At 39.8% G+C, this 16,109-nt stretch overlaps 1 protein-coding gene across 1 annotated transcript; it reads left to right on the top strand.

Annotated features, from left to right (window-relative positions):
* The first annotated feature begins 747 nt into the window (after positions 1 to 747).
* Positions 748 to 15,574, top strand: mxra5b (matrix-remodelling associated 5b). The gene is made up of 7 exons (XM_084121348.1): positions 748 to 788; positions 1,504 to 1,728; positions 2,936 to 3,065; positions 3,237 to 3,627; positions 4,674 to 8,696; positions 9,634 to 10,534; positions 12,460 to 15,574. Exons 2-7 carry the CDS (start codon positions 1,547 to 1,549, stop codon positions 14,363 to 14,365), a joined length of 7,533 nt encoding a protein of 2,510 aa, XP_083977474.1. The 5' UTR covers positions 748 to 788; positions 1,504 to 1,546; the 3' UTR covers positions 14,366 to 15,574.
* The last annotated feature ends 535 nt before the right edge of the window (positions 15,575 to 16,109 follow it).

The raw sequence follows: 16,109 nt of genomic DNA, 5'->3' as shown, positions 1-16,109 counted from the left end.
GAATTGCGAGATATAAAGTCAGAATTGCGTGATATAAAGTCTGAATTGCGAGTTATAAAGTCAGAATTGCGTGATATAAAGTCTGAATTGCGAGATATATAGTCAGAATTGCGTGATATAAAGTCAGAATTGCGAGTTATAAAGTCAGAATTGCGTGATATAAAGTCTGAATTGTGAGATATAAAGTCAGAATTGCTTGTTACTGTTTTTGCCGTTCTACATAGTAGGAAAGTCTTCGATACTGGACACAACATTAGTGTGAAGAACATTTTCACAATCTTTTCCCCACTATAAAAAACCTTTAGTGGTTCCATGGATGTTCTTCATGGAATCATCAATGCTAATAAAGAACCTTTATTGTTATTAATAGTGTAGCAAACACAGTACTTTGTTGTTTTGACCCAGTGGATTAAACCGAGCAGCTGCGACTGGCCGGTTTCAAAGGAGGGCGAATAATCGGAGGGGTTTCTCTCTTTAGCCCCTCCTCACTCAAGCTTGGGTTTCACAATCTCTTTCTCCAGCTCGACTCACAGTTCCTGTGCAGACGGTGAAGCACCTACAGCTGGAGCCTCATGGAGGGTATTTATCATATGAGCCTTTGAATAAGAAACCCATATTTCTCTGCTTTTATATTCTGCTCTTTTGTTTTTTTTATTCTATTGGCTGTTGCATTTATCAAGTATGAAAACCTGGTGAACATCTAAAAAAGGATGCTGTGATATAATGGTGCATTTTATGAGAAGCTGATCTACTTTAAGGAAATGAAGGCTCGAAAAGTGAACTTTAAGGTGAGTTTCATTTTATTTAAGAATCTGAAAACTTCATCATAACTTTATACATATCTTAAACTTGTAATGTTATTCTTTTGGTTTTGTTCTTGTGCTGCATATAGAAAAAAATGATATTGAGAACTAAAATGCTACTCTTGCTTTGCTTACTCTGAACTTTATATATATATATATGTATGTATGTATGTATGTATGTATGTATGTGTGTATATATATATATATGAAGAGTTCAGATGCAAAAGCCTCTTAAGTGCCATCTGAAATTTTGTGCCATCATTTTTATCAAGCTTGTATATTTAAGTTCAATAATTTCACTTAAATGGCAATGAAAAGTACCTATTAATTGTCATTTAAGTGAAATTACTTAACTTAAATATACAAACTTTATAAAAATTATCATTCTAGAAGAAAATTTCAGATGGCACTTAGGGGCTTTTGCATCTGAACTCTTCATATGCATTCATCATTTAACATTGACTGTTGGGCTGCTATTTGTCTTCATGCTTGCTTAGTTTAATTCCTAAAGAAATTGATTTTAATTGAGTTTGGACATATCCTTAAGGATAGCAAAAAGGAATTTGATTATAATTTGGAACTAATCCAGAACTCATGGAGGAATCAAACATGAAAAAATAAGCTTAAAATGTTCAGTTTATCCAGCAGGATCATATTTGATCCCATAGATGTTATTTTCTGTCGGCTGTGTGTGTCTCAGTGATAGAGGAACGTGAAAGCTTCAGAATAACCTCCCGTTGATCATGGGCTCCTCGTGCGTCGGGCTGATGCTGATGCTGATGTCGCTGGTCAGTCTTCCGGGCTCCAGTGGTGTGTGTCCTCGTCAGTGCGCGTGTTCGGTGTCCGCTGAGGTTCACTGCACCTTCCGTGCGCTCGCCACCGTGCCCGCCGGCATCTCCAAACAAGTTCTGCGCATTAATTTCGGGTAAGTCACTTCTAATCATGTTCTTTAGTGTAATGCATGGCAGGTTTATGTTGTGATCATATATCTGACTATTATTTACCAGGAAACATTATACAGTTAATAAAACTCTTTGATACGTTATATAGAGGAAGTTGTCAAAATGGAACCAGCCAAATATTGTCTTTATAGTTTATTATAATATAGTAAGTTGTGTTACTAGTAACACCATAGCAACCACCCAGAACACCATAGCAACTCCCTAGCAACCACCCAGCTCGTCTAGCAACCGCCTAGCAACAGCATAGCAACCACCCAGAACACCCTTGCAACCGCCTAGCAACCACCCAGAACACCTTAGCAACCCACTAGAAACACCCTAGCAACTTTTAACCACTTCAAACTATACTTTAAACTTCAAACTACTTTCAACTTCTTCAAACTTTCTGGTCCAAACTTTCTCAAGCCAACTTAAAGTTTGTCTCAACAAACTTTTTAATCTAATTATAAGATAGCTAAAATAGTTTAAATCTCACAATATCGGACTTTATAACTCACAATTCTGAGAAAAACAGTCAGAATTCTGAGATATAAACTCACAATTGCAAGAAAAAAGTCAGAATTGCGAGATAAAAAGCAATTACATTTTTTTTAATTTTTTTTTTTTATTGCTTGGCAGAAACAAGCTTCCAAAGTTTGGGGTGTTACAAATTATTTTGAAATCAACAAAAGTTTGAGAGAAAATTGCTAGAGAGAGAATAATCATTTATATCATGTGACTTTTGGCTCAAAACCTTGCTGAATTACTAAAATCTAGACCTTGAAACAACTTATCCATGTGACAACTAGCCCAGGCCATCCATGTTATATACGTGTGCATAAAAATAGAGCATTTTTGGTTATAATATAACTTCAGCATAAAGAAATAACCCATGTTTGGAAATATCCCAAAGCTTGTTTCTGCCACAGAATAAAATAAAATAAAAGGTTATTTCAAAGGTTTTTTTATTCCTACAGTTGTGTAATTCTGAAGTTATAACTCACAATTCTGCCATTCTTTCTCACAATGGTGAGTTATAAACTTGTAATTGTGAGAAAAAAGTCAGAATTGTGAGAAGAAAAGGTTGCAATTACCTTTTAGTCTGTGGCAGAAACAAGCTTCCATGCTGATGATTAAATACAACTTAATTGTGAAAATATGATTGATATCTACGCTTTTATGATTTAACAGGTTTAACGCTATAAATCACATCACAGACGTCTCTTTTGGTGGCCTTCGAAAGCTGGAGCTCCTGATGATGCACGGCAACAACGTGCAGAAAATATCAGATGGTGCTTTTCAGGATCTCGTTTCCTTGCAGGTAAAAGCACACTAGCACTTAATTTAGCTCTAATTAATTAGTAAATTTACTCTAGTTTGACTGGTGAATGTAAAAGTATGCACTTCGGTTGCTCATAGGACATACTGGCTTGGTATTTTGTCATAATAACTCAGAGTTCACTGCCAAAGAGTGAATGTGTATTTCCTGCAGGTTTTAAAAATGAGCTACAACAAACTGAGAGTCATTACCGGACACACCTTCTCTGGTTTGACGGGCCTTATTAGGCTTCATCTGGACCACAACCGCATAGAGTTCATCCACCCGGATGCGTTCAGAGGGATGACGTCGCTCCGTTTGCTCCACCTAGAGGCCAACCATCTGCAAAAGCTCCATCATGCTACTTTCAGCACCTTCTCACTGCTCCAGCGTTTCCCCGTGTCCAGCCTGAAGCATCTGTATCTTTCCGACAACCTCCTGCGCACACTACCCAGAAACATGCTGGAGGACATGCCTCAGCTGGAGAGCCTCTTCTTATGTGGAAACCCGTGGAGCTGCGACTGCCGGATGAGCTGGATACAGGATTGGAGCGCACGAAATTCAGGTAAATCATCTGTTTCCGAGTGCTTTAAATGTTCACGCTGTTATCAAATACATTTGAATTTCCTGAAGAAAATCTCAGCGTTTGTGCAGCAGCAGAAGAATAATGTCAGAGTTTAAGGTCAGTTCAGGTTGTAGTCTTTGTTTATGTGTAAAGAAAATGCTTACAATTACATTTCAGTATGATCAGAATTGATAATTTACCAACGACCTCATCACTGTCCGTTGCATTTTAAATGCTGAATATTCTATGAATGTAAGCAGGGCCTAAAAAATCTACCAGCCATGAAAAACGGGCAGTAATGACACCAAATGACACCAAATACCAGTGAACATTCACAGTTCTCTATTCCAATTTTGATACCACAGCTAAAACTGCTAGCCTAACTAATATAAATTAAAAACATTATTACAGACAATTAAACAGTCAGTAATAAAATAAGAAAAAATAATCATATAACAAGCAAAATAACAAATACATACAATATAACAAAGATACAAATGAAATAAACAGTGCTTTTCAGCTTTTTCATGTAGATTTGACAGCAGTTTCCAGGTACAGGAATTTAAAAAAGCAAGTCAATAATAAAATAACACTGCATAGTCTTCACTGTAATCATATTTTCGTGATGATGCAGCGCTGGCTCATCAACTATCCCATCATTCACGTTTGTATGCATTCACGTATTGTTAGAATTCATAAAAATGTTACCGGCCAACTGGCGAGTCACACCGTTTCATATACTCACCAATTTTTATCGCATTTGGCACTTACCGAGTGTTAATTTTAGGCCCTGAATGTAAGTCAAAGGAGGATTTTAAACTAAAAAAGCTGAGCTGAATTAATTGCAGAAGTTTAGTACTGAGGGTTAGAATACATTTTAATGCATTTTTCACAATTTAAATAGTTACAAAGCAGCAAGTGAGAAAGCATAAAAAGCTTTAGAAGCATAAAAAAATGTATCTGCTGTTTAGATCTATGACTTATTGGAACACTGAGTGAAGTACAAATTCCATCTTCTAAAGTCTGGATTTGTTTCCTTTTCCAAGGGGTGATGAAATGCAAGAAGGACAAAACATTTGTCAGCGGTCAGCTATGTCCACTGTGCTCGTTTCCTAAACACCTTAAAGGACAAGACATCTCGGATCTTAAAGAGTTCATCTGCTCTGGACCAGCTATCAGCTCTCCAGGAAAAAACAACTTACATGAGGACAACATCAGTGAACTTCTGCCCATCGACAGGATCAAACCACCTTTCGGAAATGTCTCCTTTGGTTTATCCGACGAGCATGGGACTAAAGTGGACTTGATCTGCCAAATACTTGAACCAAGAGAGGCCACTAAAATCAGCTGGAATTACACTAAATCTCTGCAGATCGCTGCTAACGTGACTTTATTCTTTGACGTGGAGTGTCCTGTGGACAGAGACAGCTATGAAAGCTTTTGGAGGCTTCTTGCTTACTACAGTGACGTTCCCATGCATCTGCGAAGAGAAATCATGCTGAGCCGAGAGCCGGAGCTGAGCTACAGATACAGACAGGACATTGAAAAGGACTCATACTTTTACACTGGTGTCCGAGCTAATGTTTTGACCCATCCACCTTGGCTCATGCAGTCCTTCATGAACATCAAGTTAAACAGGCCTTATTCCTCCTCCAAAAGTGTGAGACTCATTCTTAATACTCATTTGACAACCACCACAGACAAGGAGCTCGTCAGATCTTGGGTCATGATTGAAGATGATAATAAAACCCAGACGAGCTTCAGTTCTGTTGTCGGTGTTATGATTGAAATGGACTGCCGTGTGCAAAGCTCTGGAAATGCAGCCGTTCAGTGGATGATGCCCGATGGGTCGAAGATTAAAGCTGGATTTAGCTCGACCGACAACAGAATGACCGTCTCTAGAAGCGGCAAGCTTCACGTTAAATCCGTTGAGCACAGAGACTCAGGCGTTTATTACTGCATTGCTGAGATTGCAGGAGATATCGATGTTCTGCCTTTCCGCTTATCAATAATGGAGTCTTCAAGTCCTCTTCCAGGTCAAGAGGTTGGAAATGCTTTAAGTAAGTTTGTTGGCGAGTCTGCTTCTTTGCCCTGTCTTACTACGGCAACACCAGATGCGGTGGTGAATTGGATATTTCCAGATGGCAGTGTACTGAATGCCAACGCAAATACATCCAAGGCTTCAGTCTTTTCCAACGGGACTTTGTTCCTTTCTCATAGTCAGCTTAACAACAATGGATATTACAAATGCGTCGCCATGAACCAGCATGGTGTGGATGTACTGGCTACTAAACTAACTGTCATGAGACGGAGAGTAATTCAGCCACTGCGACAGTATCCCGTTAGACCTCAGTCGGCTGCGGGAGTGTCCACTAAGGTAAAAGCCTTTTTGGAAGATGTGGAAGATGCTTCTGGAGATGGTTCTGAAACTCAAGAGAGAAAAGAACCAAATAGAAGCTTTATTAATCGAAGGAGGGGTCCGAATGCAAGAATACAAGGCAACTTTCGCCGTAGACGGCCCTTTAGAAAGGGCATGCATGGAGAACCAAAAAGAACTCCCGTCACAAATCAAAGAATTGTTAATGGTAAAAACAAAATAGACCCCCTGGAATGGGCCAAACTTTTGTCCAAAATCCGTGAGAAAACATCTCCAAAAAACTCATCAATTCACATTGTCCAACATGGCACTCCTGAGAAAAGTCTACAGATGGGGAATGAAGATCATCCAGGATCGATTGACAACACCGAGAGTTCTTCTGGTGACTCCAGTCTACTGGAGGAATCAAACACGTTCAGCACTCAACACCAAACGAATGTTTACCACACGCATGCAATTACACCTCATGTTGAGGGACAAAATTATAACATCTACCAAACGGCACCTCCAGAATTACACATTAGCTCAGACAAAGTGTCTTACATCTCAAATCCCACATCTGGACCTCATTATGTTATGACAGAGGTGAACGTTGCTGAAGGAGGGCATGTGAGTACCATAAGTGCAGAGAATAACCAAGTATACTCCGGGTCTGTCATCAAACCGATGTCTGAGACAGAAAATGAACTTAATTTCTCCGGAAAGACTGGTGTGCAGTCGCAGATTGGGGGGTTTGATTCCGGACAGCTTGAAAGCACTTCATTTTCTACCACATCAACCGGCAGCATTAGCCCGACAAGTTCAACACAATCGAGAACAAAAGATCACTGGAGCTCCAGGCGAAGATTTGGAGGCAGACGACGAATAAAATTCAGAAGGCCACTGCCAAACCTTGCTAAAAGAAGACCTTGGGTAACATCTACAGCTGCAGGAGTTCATGTACCAACTGTAACGTTGAAAACAGATCCCAGAAAGCCGGCTGAAGACACATTGATCCATCCAGCTTCTTCAATGACTGCTCACATTGACTCCACATCTCCAGCTGAAAGCACGTCAATCCATCCAACTATCCCAGTAACTGCTAGTATGTCTGAATATCCGAGCACTACCCACATATTCCCCACAACCCTATCTGAAGGCATGTCAGTCCATCCATCTACTTCTCACTTTTATCCTACAGTGCAGAGAGAATTAACAAATGCCATTGAGGAAATTGCAATCTCCCTCCCGGTTGAGAAAACTGGTCCAGAAATCCACAAAGTAAAGGCAAGTAATTTCCTCCAAATTCAGGAGATGACAAGCTCTACATCTTACATACCCATGAGCACAACATCAGCGACAGTGTCTGGGGTTTCGGGGCTAGAAAATAAAGACATTAGTTCTTTAGAGGAGGAAGAGGATGGAAGCATTGCATCCGCCGAGGAGATGGACGAGTACATGGTTCCCATGAGTGTGGCTCCAACATCTCGATATGGCACTGAAACTGCCCCATTGACAACTGCTCGGCAGGAGTTCACAGACACGCTTTCAACAGCGTTACCAAAAGCCAACAAAGAGATTGATCCAACAGAGATCAGCTTTACGTTGGACGCAGACGGGCTGGATTTCTTGAACTTACCCGAATCACCCTCTAGAGATGATCTAAGAGAGAACAATACATTGGAAGCAACTAGTACAAAAGAAAATGTTACTTCCATAGAAGAATCTATTATCACCTCCATTCCCCAAACGCAAGACCACTCGCTTTCACAACCACATCCAAACTTTAAAGAAAAAGAATCAGTTTACAACAAGATATCTTTTTCCTCGACACCAGAGACTCCTACAGAATCTGTTGGGACACAAATCGAGTCTTTAGCTACAAGTTCACAAAAGCCAAATCATACTACTCGCAGTAAAACCAATGTGATAAACTTCTTACAACCAAACTTGATTTCTAATGAAGACCAAAGGGAAAGGTTAGTCCATGAACTCGATGAACCTACAACATCACTGAATACTTCACCCACAATTACATTACCAGCAACTACAGTCATGATTCCCATTACAACCCAACTTACTAGAATAATATCACCATCTACTACACTGTCGACAACATCCATATTATATTCTACTACTACTACTACTACTACTACTACTACTACTACTACTACACCTGCTCTAAAGTTAACACCCAGTTATCTCATACCGGACAACAGAATCCCATTTTACTCAAGAAATCCTGGAACAAACTACATAGATTCCAGGCACAGGGAAAGAATTCCCAGCACTAATCACAGGTATCCGTACTATCATAATAGAAACCCATCTGTCAATATGAGACCCAGTATTCTCAGAACACTGTCCACGACCACCTCATCTGTGGATTTAAACTCTGTCAACAACATCAAATCAACTACAGCCCCTAAAATATTGACAGCAACTGCTAGATCAGCCGACTCGAGTCCCACAACTACACCAAGCACCACACAGCCAAACAACCAAATCCAGATTCCTCAATCCAGAAACAGACAGTCGAGTGCAGTTCTTTCATCTCAAGGGTCGCAAACTCTTCCCGTCCTGCAAATGAGACCCAGAATCACTGCTGCCAAACTGCACACAGTCACTGTGAATGCTGGGACAGATGTGCAGTTACCATGTGATTCTGTGGGGGAGCCGAAGCCCCTCCTGACCTGGACCAAAGTCTCCACAGGTAACGCTCATATGACAGGATGACATGACAAGTATTCAAAATAAAGAGTGTAATTGTAATGCATAAACCAAAAGTGATATTGATACTTTGTTTAGATGATACTTAGTTTTAGAACAGTTTCCCAAAAGTTAAATGTTTTTTTTTTCTTATAGGTTTCCACACTTTTGTTTTCTTATTTTTTCGATCTCTCTTTCTTTATATATATTAGAGACTATGGAGAGATTATGAAAATAAAAGGATTTTTGTGTTTTATGTGCATATACAGTATATATACACACAAACTCACATATTTGCACATACAGACACAAAATATACTTTCACACACACACACACACACCCACACACACACACAAACACACACACACACACACACACACATATATATATATATATATATGTGTGTGTGTGTGTATATTTATATAATATATACTGTATAATATTGCATTATATGTGTGTGTGTATATATATATATATATATATATATATAATGCTATATTATACAGTATATATTATATAAATACACACACGTAAATATAAATATAAATATATGTTTGTTTTTGTAGCATATATATATATATATATATATATATATATATACACACACACATATATATAAAAATGATATTATTACATTTTAAAGATATGTTATTAATTTACAAATATATATTAATAGAGACTAGGCAGAAAAACTAAAAGTATTGTTGTTTTGTGCAACAAAACTTACTGCCTGTAAATTCATAGTTAATTAATTAACTATGAAAATTAATTAAAAATTAATTTAATAAAAAAATTAATTAATTTGACACTTTTGTTGCCTTCAATCTCTCTTTCTCTCTCTCTCTCTCTCTCTCTCTCTCTCTCTCTCTCTCTCTGTATATTTGTAGCAGCTCTTTACAGATGCAAATTAATGAATCCTTCCCCACATTTATTCCCCCAGGAGCTGTCATGTCAACCAACACCAGAATCCAGCGTTTTGAAGTCCAGTCCAACGGCACCTTTGTCATCCACAGCGTTCAGCTTCAGGACCGCGGGCAGTACCTGTGCAGCGCTCGCAATCTCCACGGCATCGATAAGATGATGGTGACCCTGGTGGTGTCGGCCCACGGGCCCAAGATGACCCTTCCACGTCATCAAGATGTGACGGTGTTCCTAGGAAACAGTGCACTCTTGGAATGCCAAGCACAAGGTCTCCCAATCCCAAACATTAGCTGGGTGCTTCCAAACCGTTCGGTGGTGCGCGGCGTTAGTAACACCGAACAGAAGATCATGCTCTTCGCCAATGGAACGCTTCAAGTCAAGCACACCAATTACATGGACAAGGGCGTCTACAAATGCATAGCGAGCAACGCTGCCGGAGCCGACATGCTTTCCGTGAGGCTCCAAATTGCAGCGTTGCCTCCCAAGATCCAAGAGCAGCTTTGGGAAAACCACACCGTTTCTGACGGCCAGTCAGCGTTCATTCACTGCACCGCTAAAGGCTCGCCAAGTCCAGCAATCCGATGGGTCACGGTGACCGGCATGCAGCTTCGCCCCTCGCAGTTCATCAACAGCAACTTGTTTGTTTTCCCCAACGGGACGCTGTTTATTCGCAATCCTACGGAGAAGGATTCTGGGAATTATGAATGTGTTGCTGTGAATTCTGTGGGCGTGGTTAAAAGGAGTGTAAATCTGCAGGTGAAGAGGAACTCGACTTCTGCCAGGATCATGTCCGCTTCTGCACACAACACTGATGTCCGATACGGATCTCGACTGAGTCTCGACTGTTCGGCCACTGGAAGCCCCAATCCTAGGATCATCTGGAGGACACCTTCGAAAAAACTGGTTGATGCATTTTACAGGTACAGGAATTTGCATATTACCATGTTTTCATTTGGGATTTGTGCTTACAGGGGTCAATTGTGACCCGCTCTGGCGAAATGAGTCGAAAGTCGCAACGTTCCATTTTAAGGTATGGGCCGATTATGTGGAAAAACAATGAAATAATATTTCATTGAAATAATTTCAAAGAAAAGACATTCAAAAATAATCTCCCAAAGTTTCGTAGTCCATATAATTGAGTAAAGGTATTTAAATGACTTAAAGTTTACAAAGTTTTACTAAATTCGCTGGAAATGAACATTGCTTTTCTCAACTCCTCTCATCACCTCTGAGCATTTCCCGGGTATCCCCTGAAACGTCTCAAAATATCTCCAGATATCCAGATATCTCCAAATGAGGAATCGAGCATGTCACCAAATGCCTATTGAGTGTTTAGAAACTTGTTTAGTATACTTGTATTTCAAGATCCATGATCATTTTGGCCTAATTTGAAGCGTATGAGTGGCACAATTCAGTCTGACAATCTGTCACAATCTAATGCAAAGAGGCTGAATGATGAGAATTGAATGATAGTTAAGTTAAATATATAATAACACCCTCAGTTTGAGCACAACAACATGTTGTGACTCATTTCACTTGTAAAGAGGGCATTTATAAGTCTTTAATGCACTGATCCATGATCATTTCAGTTTAATCTGAACAGTTTAAGAGGCACATTTCACAATCTAATGCAGACTTTGTAAAGAGGCTAAATGATGCAAATTGAATGATGGGAATGTTAAATAATAAACATAAATAGGCTAATAAAACATTTCACATGCAAAGAGGGCATTTATAAATCTTAAATGCACCACAGCCAAAAAAAGTATTAATTCTAAAAGTAAAAGTTAATTGAAACAACAAAAAAGTATTTAAAAAGAATATAAATCTGTTAACCACAGATACTAGATACACACACATAATGATTTGTGCGGTCTCTGGCCGCTTTGAAATTCATTTAATTATCTCCATATACGCTGTTGGATACAGAGCATGATTAACATAATAGCAAAACAACATGAAGTGTAATTAATTACAGAGGACGGGCAACTAAGAAGAATATAAATGGATACAGAAGGAAATAAAAAACAACAATGCAGTGAAGCAAAAATGAAACGTTGGTTCTGAATTAACAACATTTGTTTGACAGTCGATCATTGGAAACATTGGCACCGATGGTCTCTGCTCAGGCTTATATATTAGAGACCATGCAGCCTTGATCTCATTAGGATTCTTGTATATTTTATTACGTTTGGATAAAACGTAAAAGACCACTACTAAAACATAGACCATTTTGCATATGTGCCACTGTAGAGATGGAAATAGGCATTGTTTATGTGTACATGTGAGCGGTTGTTTGCTAAAAATTCGGGTTCTGACATTAGAATTAGGATTTCAGAAAGAGTAATGTTTTTTTTTTTTTTAAGCTCTTTTCCCCCCCCTGAAATTAAGTTTTGATTTATTTTTTATCTTGGATCTAAAAAAAAACAAGGAAAATGTTATTTTTCACTGGAATGATGTTTAGAGTTATTATATCTCAAAAACACAAGGTAAATTTGATTGGTCATGATACTCTGTTTTACTCTGTTACCCTTGAAATGATTTTTAATCCAAATTTAGTTTTAGAATTTTTAGGAAAAATTAATCTAATATATCTTTAGTTCTATTCTAATTTTTAATAACTCAAGCAAGTTTTTGCCATGACAGTAATGCAAATTGTTCCACTGAAATGAAGATTGAAGATTGAAGTATGATTTCTAAAAAACTAATTTTTTTGATTGTACATTGAACTCTTTAATCTCTAAAGATCATCAATGAAAATATGATTCCTCCAATTATATGAGCCCTTTAATAAATAATACATACTAGTATCAGCATGTAACCTCTCTCTTATGTCTCGTTTCAGCTTTGATCGCAGAATGAAAGTGTTCGCTAACGGCACCCTCACCATCACGTCAGTGACCGAGAACGATGAGGGCGACTATCTCTGTGTGGCCAGAAACAAAATGGGCGACGACTACGTTCTCCTTAAAGTCAACGTGATGATGAAAGCCGCTAAAATCGACCACAAGTCCGTGAGCGATCGCAAGGTGTCGTACGGAGGAGAGCTGAAAGTGGACTGCGTCGCTTCGGGTTTTCCCAATCCAGAGATCACGTGGAGTCTTCCCGACGGTACCATGGTGAACAGCATCCCACAGTCCCACGATAACTCGATCCGCACCAAGAGATACGTGATGTTCGACAATGGCACGTTGTATTTAAACGAAGTGGGAATGAAAGAGGAAGGCGACTACACGTGCTATGCCGAGAATCGGATTGGGAAAGATGAAATGAAGGTTCACATCAAGGTCTTGGCGGATGCTCCGATCATCCGAAACAATGCTTACAGCGTAATCAAAGTTCCTTACGGAGAAACAGGCGTCCTCAACTGCAGCGCCAAAGGAGAACCGATTCCCAGAATCATATGGACGTCTCCGGATCAACGCGTCATCGCGCCAGTATCCGAAAACTACCAGGTCTCCAACGATGGCACTTTACACATTCAGAAAATCCAAAGGTTTCACACCGGAAATTATACCTGCTCAGCCAGGAATGTTGTGGGAATGGACAAGAAAGTCGTTTATGTTGAAGTCCTTGTGTCGTCGCCGGTCATCAACGGATCCGAGAGTCCCGGGATCATCCGTAAAACTGTCGTGAAGGATCAGCATGTGCTTTTAGACTGCAAAGCAAACGGGAACCCAGTTCCAAAGATCATGTGGGTGTTTCCCACCGACGTCGTGTTTCCCGCGCCGTACTACGGCTCACGGATCACCGTCCACCTCAACGGATCACTGGACATCCATGCGGCGCGGATAAGCGATTCTTCTACGTTGCTTTGCATCGCACGCAATGAAGTTGGAGAAACCAAACTCAAAGTTCAACTTGAGGTGACCGAGGATGTTGAAAAGCCACGGTTGAGAAGTCTTCCCACAGAGTCCGTCTCGCTCACCAGTGGGAAACCATTGAGTCTAAACTGTTCAATAGAAGGAAAACCGACTCCGGAGATCACATGGATTCTCCCTAACGGGACTTCTCTTCTCAAGGGAACTAGCATTTTCCGTTTCAATCACCGTTTTGATGGAACGCTGGTCATTCGAGAGCCGACGGTTTCTGAGGTTGGCCGATATCGGTGCGTTGGGCGAAACAGCGCTGGATACGTCGAGCGGATTGTGACGTTAGAGCCCGACAGAAAACCAGACATCGTAAAACAATACAGCTCACTCGTTAGCATCATAAACGGTGAGAATCTGCATCTTAACTGTATGTCCGCCGGTTATCCGTCGCCTAAACTCACGTGGACTTTACCGAACGGAGTCGTTCTAACAAGGCCACAGGCGACGGGACGTTACGCTGTTTTGAATAACGGCACTTTATCCGTACAGAGGACATCTGTGTATGACAGGGGAATGTACGTCTGCCAGACTGTCAATGAATATGGATCTTCCAGTCTGTCGGTTTCGGTGATCGTGATCGCGTATCCTCCGCGAATAACCAGAGGACCCGCGCCGGTAACCTACGCCCGTCCCGGTGTAGCGGTTCAGCTGAACTGCATGCCTCTCGCCACACCGAAAGCCGAGGTGGTTTGGGAAATGCCTGACGGTCTTCAACTGAAGGTCGGCGTCCAGCCGCGTCTTTATGGAAACAAGTATCTCCATCCGCAGGGCTCACTGGTCATACAAAACCCTTCCGGGAAAGACAACGGCGTCTATAAGTGCACCGCCAAGAACGTGGTGGGAAGCGACAGCCGATCAACGTACGTCTACGTGTTTTGATCAAGCAACTGCCTCTCTCTTGAATCCAACACTGAAGTGACTTAAACTGCAGTTCATCGACTGGCCACTAGAGACCGGCTGCAAATGAGAGTCAATCCCATAGACCCCCATGTTAAAACTTTACAGCAGAGAAAAACATGTTTACAGCCTGGTGCAAAAAGTGGTTTTGGTCTATATAGCTAATTTTGCCCTTCATGACGACTGTGAGGGGGGTGAATATTTTTATAACTCATCTGTTTAAATTATATTAAGCCTTAAAGTTCTGCATAATTAAGGGCGTGGCCACTTGAGTGACAGGTGGATTGCCGCTGATGTCACTACTAGCTGTCTGTCTGCTGTCTGTTAGCGTCACGTCACCTCAGCTAATCCGCCTCGCTGCACATTTTCGTTTATCCGGGAGTGACGCTGCCAAGATGGCGACGGCCGGCTCCGCCCACTTTGGGCTTCAGAAATGCTCTTCAGAAACCCACGGGTGACGTCACGAACACTATGTCCATATTTTTTTTACGGTCTATGCTTTTAATACAAACTAACTTTACAGACATGCCCGAAGAACTGCCTTAGAGAGTGGATGTGCTGTTTATACAAAAAATATATATATTTTGGAAACACAATATGTGTTTTGAACACTTTCTACTGACCATCTTGTAAATATGAAAACGTGATGTATTAATCCATGAAGCAAGCAAGTTGGTTACGTTAATGGATATATTCTTGGGAACTGAATTGGAAAGTCAATCGGAAATTGAACTCTCTGCAAACTTCACCAATTCCTACACATGCTTGTTTGTTAATTTAATGTTTTGGCTATTTTGATTGTGGTTTTATTCATCAATAAGAGCCATTTAGCACATTTTACCATGATTAAATTCATTGATATTTCTTTACAATAAGGTCCTAATTAATGCATTAACTAACATTGGTGAAATACATTTGTTGCAATTTTTAACTTTGTTAATGTATTAAATAAAAATACAACTGGTTATTGATGTTAGCTGAGGTCTATTAAATAATATCTATTTAACAATGGATTAGTAGCCTAAACGTTGAATTAACATTAAATAAGATTAATGCATGAGTTTAACATTTACTAGTACATTATTCAAATCAAAAGTTGCTTCTGTTAATATTATTTAGTGTGTCTGAGATAACATTAACAGTTGTTTTTATTAACTAGCGCTAACAAAGATTAATAAATACTGTAATGAGTATATTACAGATTGTTAGTTGATGTTAATTAATGCATAAACTATCATTGACTGAAGGATGCATTTACTATTTCGCCTCCGTTTAGCAGATGCTTTTAACCAAAGCATTAGTGACGGACATTACTGATGTGGGGAAAATGCAATGGCGAACCAGCATTCAGTCACTTTCTCTTTCAGACAGTAAGAATTCTTACTAATAATATTTGCTTGTTGTTGGTACGGCTGTGTCTCAAAGCAGCGAACCTCTTCAGTGTCTGCTGACTTACATGGGCATCTCGACTAACATTTGCATTTATGTATTTTTGAGGAAAAGTTTTGATCTAAATCGCTTACAATAGAGGAACGACGGCAATTGGTCACAGAGCAAACAATGTTCAAAGTACACAATGTCAAGTTTATTAGAAAGTTAGATTGCTACACTGCACAAAAAAAAAACTTTCTCAGTATTCTCAGTATCATATTTAACATTCTTAAATCAAGATACATTTACTGGAGAAGCAAAATGACTAAAGAGGTTAAGTCTTGTTTTCTGGAGA

This window comes from Abramis brama, assembly GCF_963993115.1.
Source record: "Abramis brama genome assembly, chromosome: 8".
In the NCBI taxonomy this organism is placed as follows: domain Eukaryota; kingdom Metazoa; phylum Chordata; class Actinopteri; order Cypriniformes; family Leuciscidae; genus Abramis; species Abramis brama.
The sequence above is the reverse complement of the archived record's forward strand: the minus strand, read 5'-3'. Positions and strand labels throughout refer to the sequence as shown.

What these genes read in the sequence shown, in the direction of transcription:
- mxra5b (XM_084121348.1), top strand. Translation starts at nt 1,547, where the DNA reads ATGGGCTCCTCGTGCGTCGGGCTGATGCTGATGCTGATGTCGCTGGTC. An exon ending in CTGGACCAAAGTCTCCACAG is followed by an intron (nt 8,697 to 9,633) that starts GTAACGCTCATA and finishes TTATTCCCCCAG; the next exon opens with GAGCTGTCATGTCAACCAAC. An exon ending in CTGGTTGATGCATTTTACAG is followed by an intron (nt 10,535 to 12,459) that starts GTACAGGAATTT and finishes GTCTCGTTTCAG; the next exon opens with CTTTGATCGCAGAATGAAAG.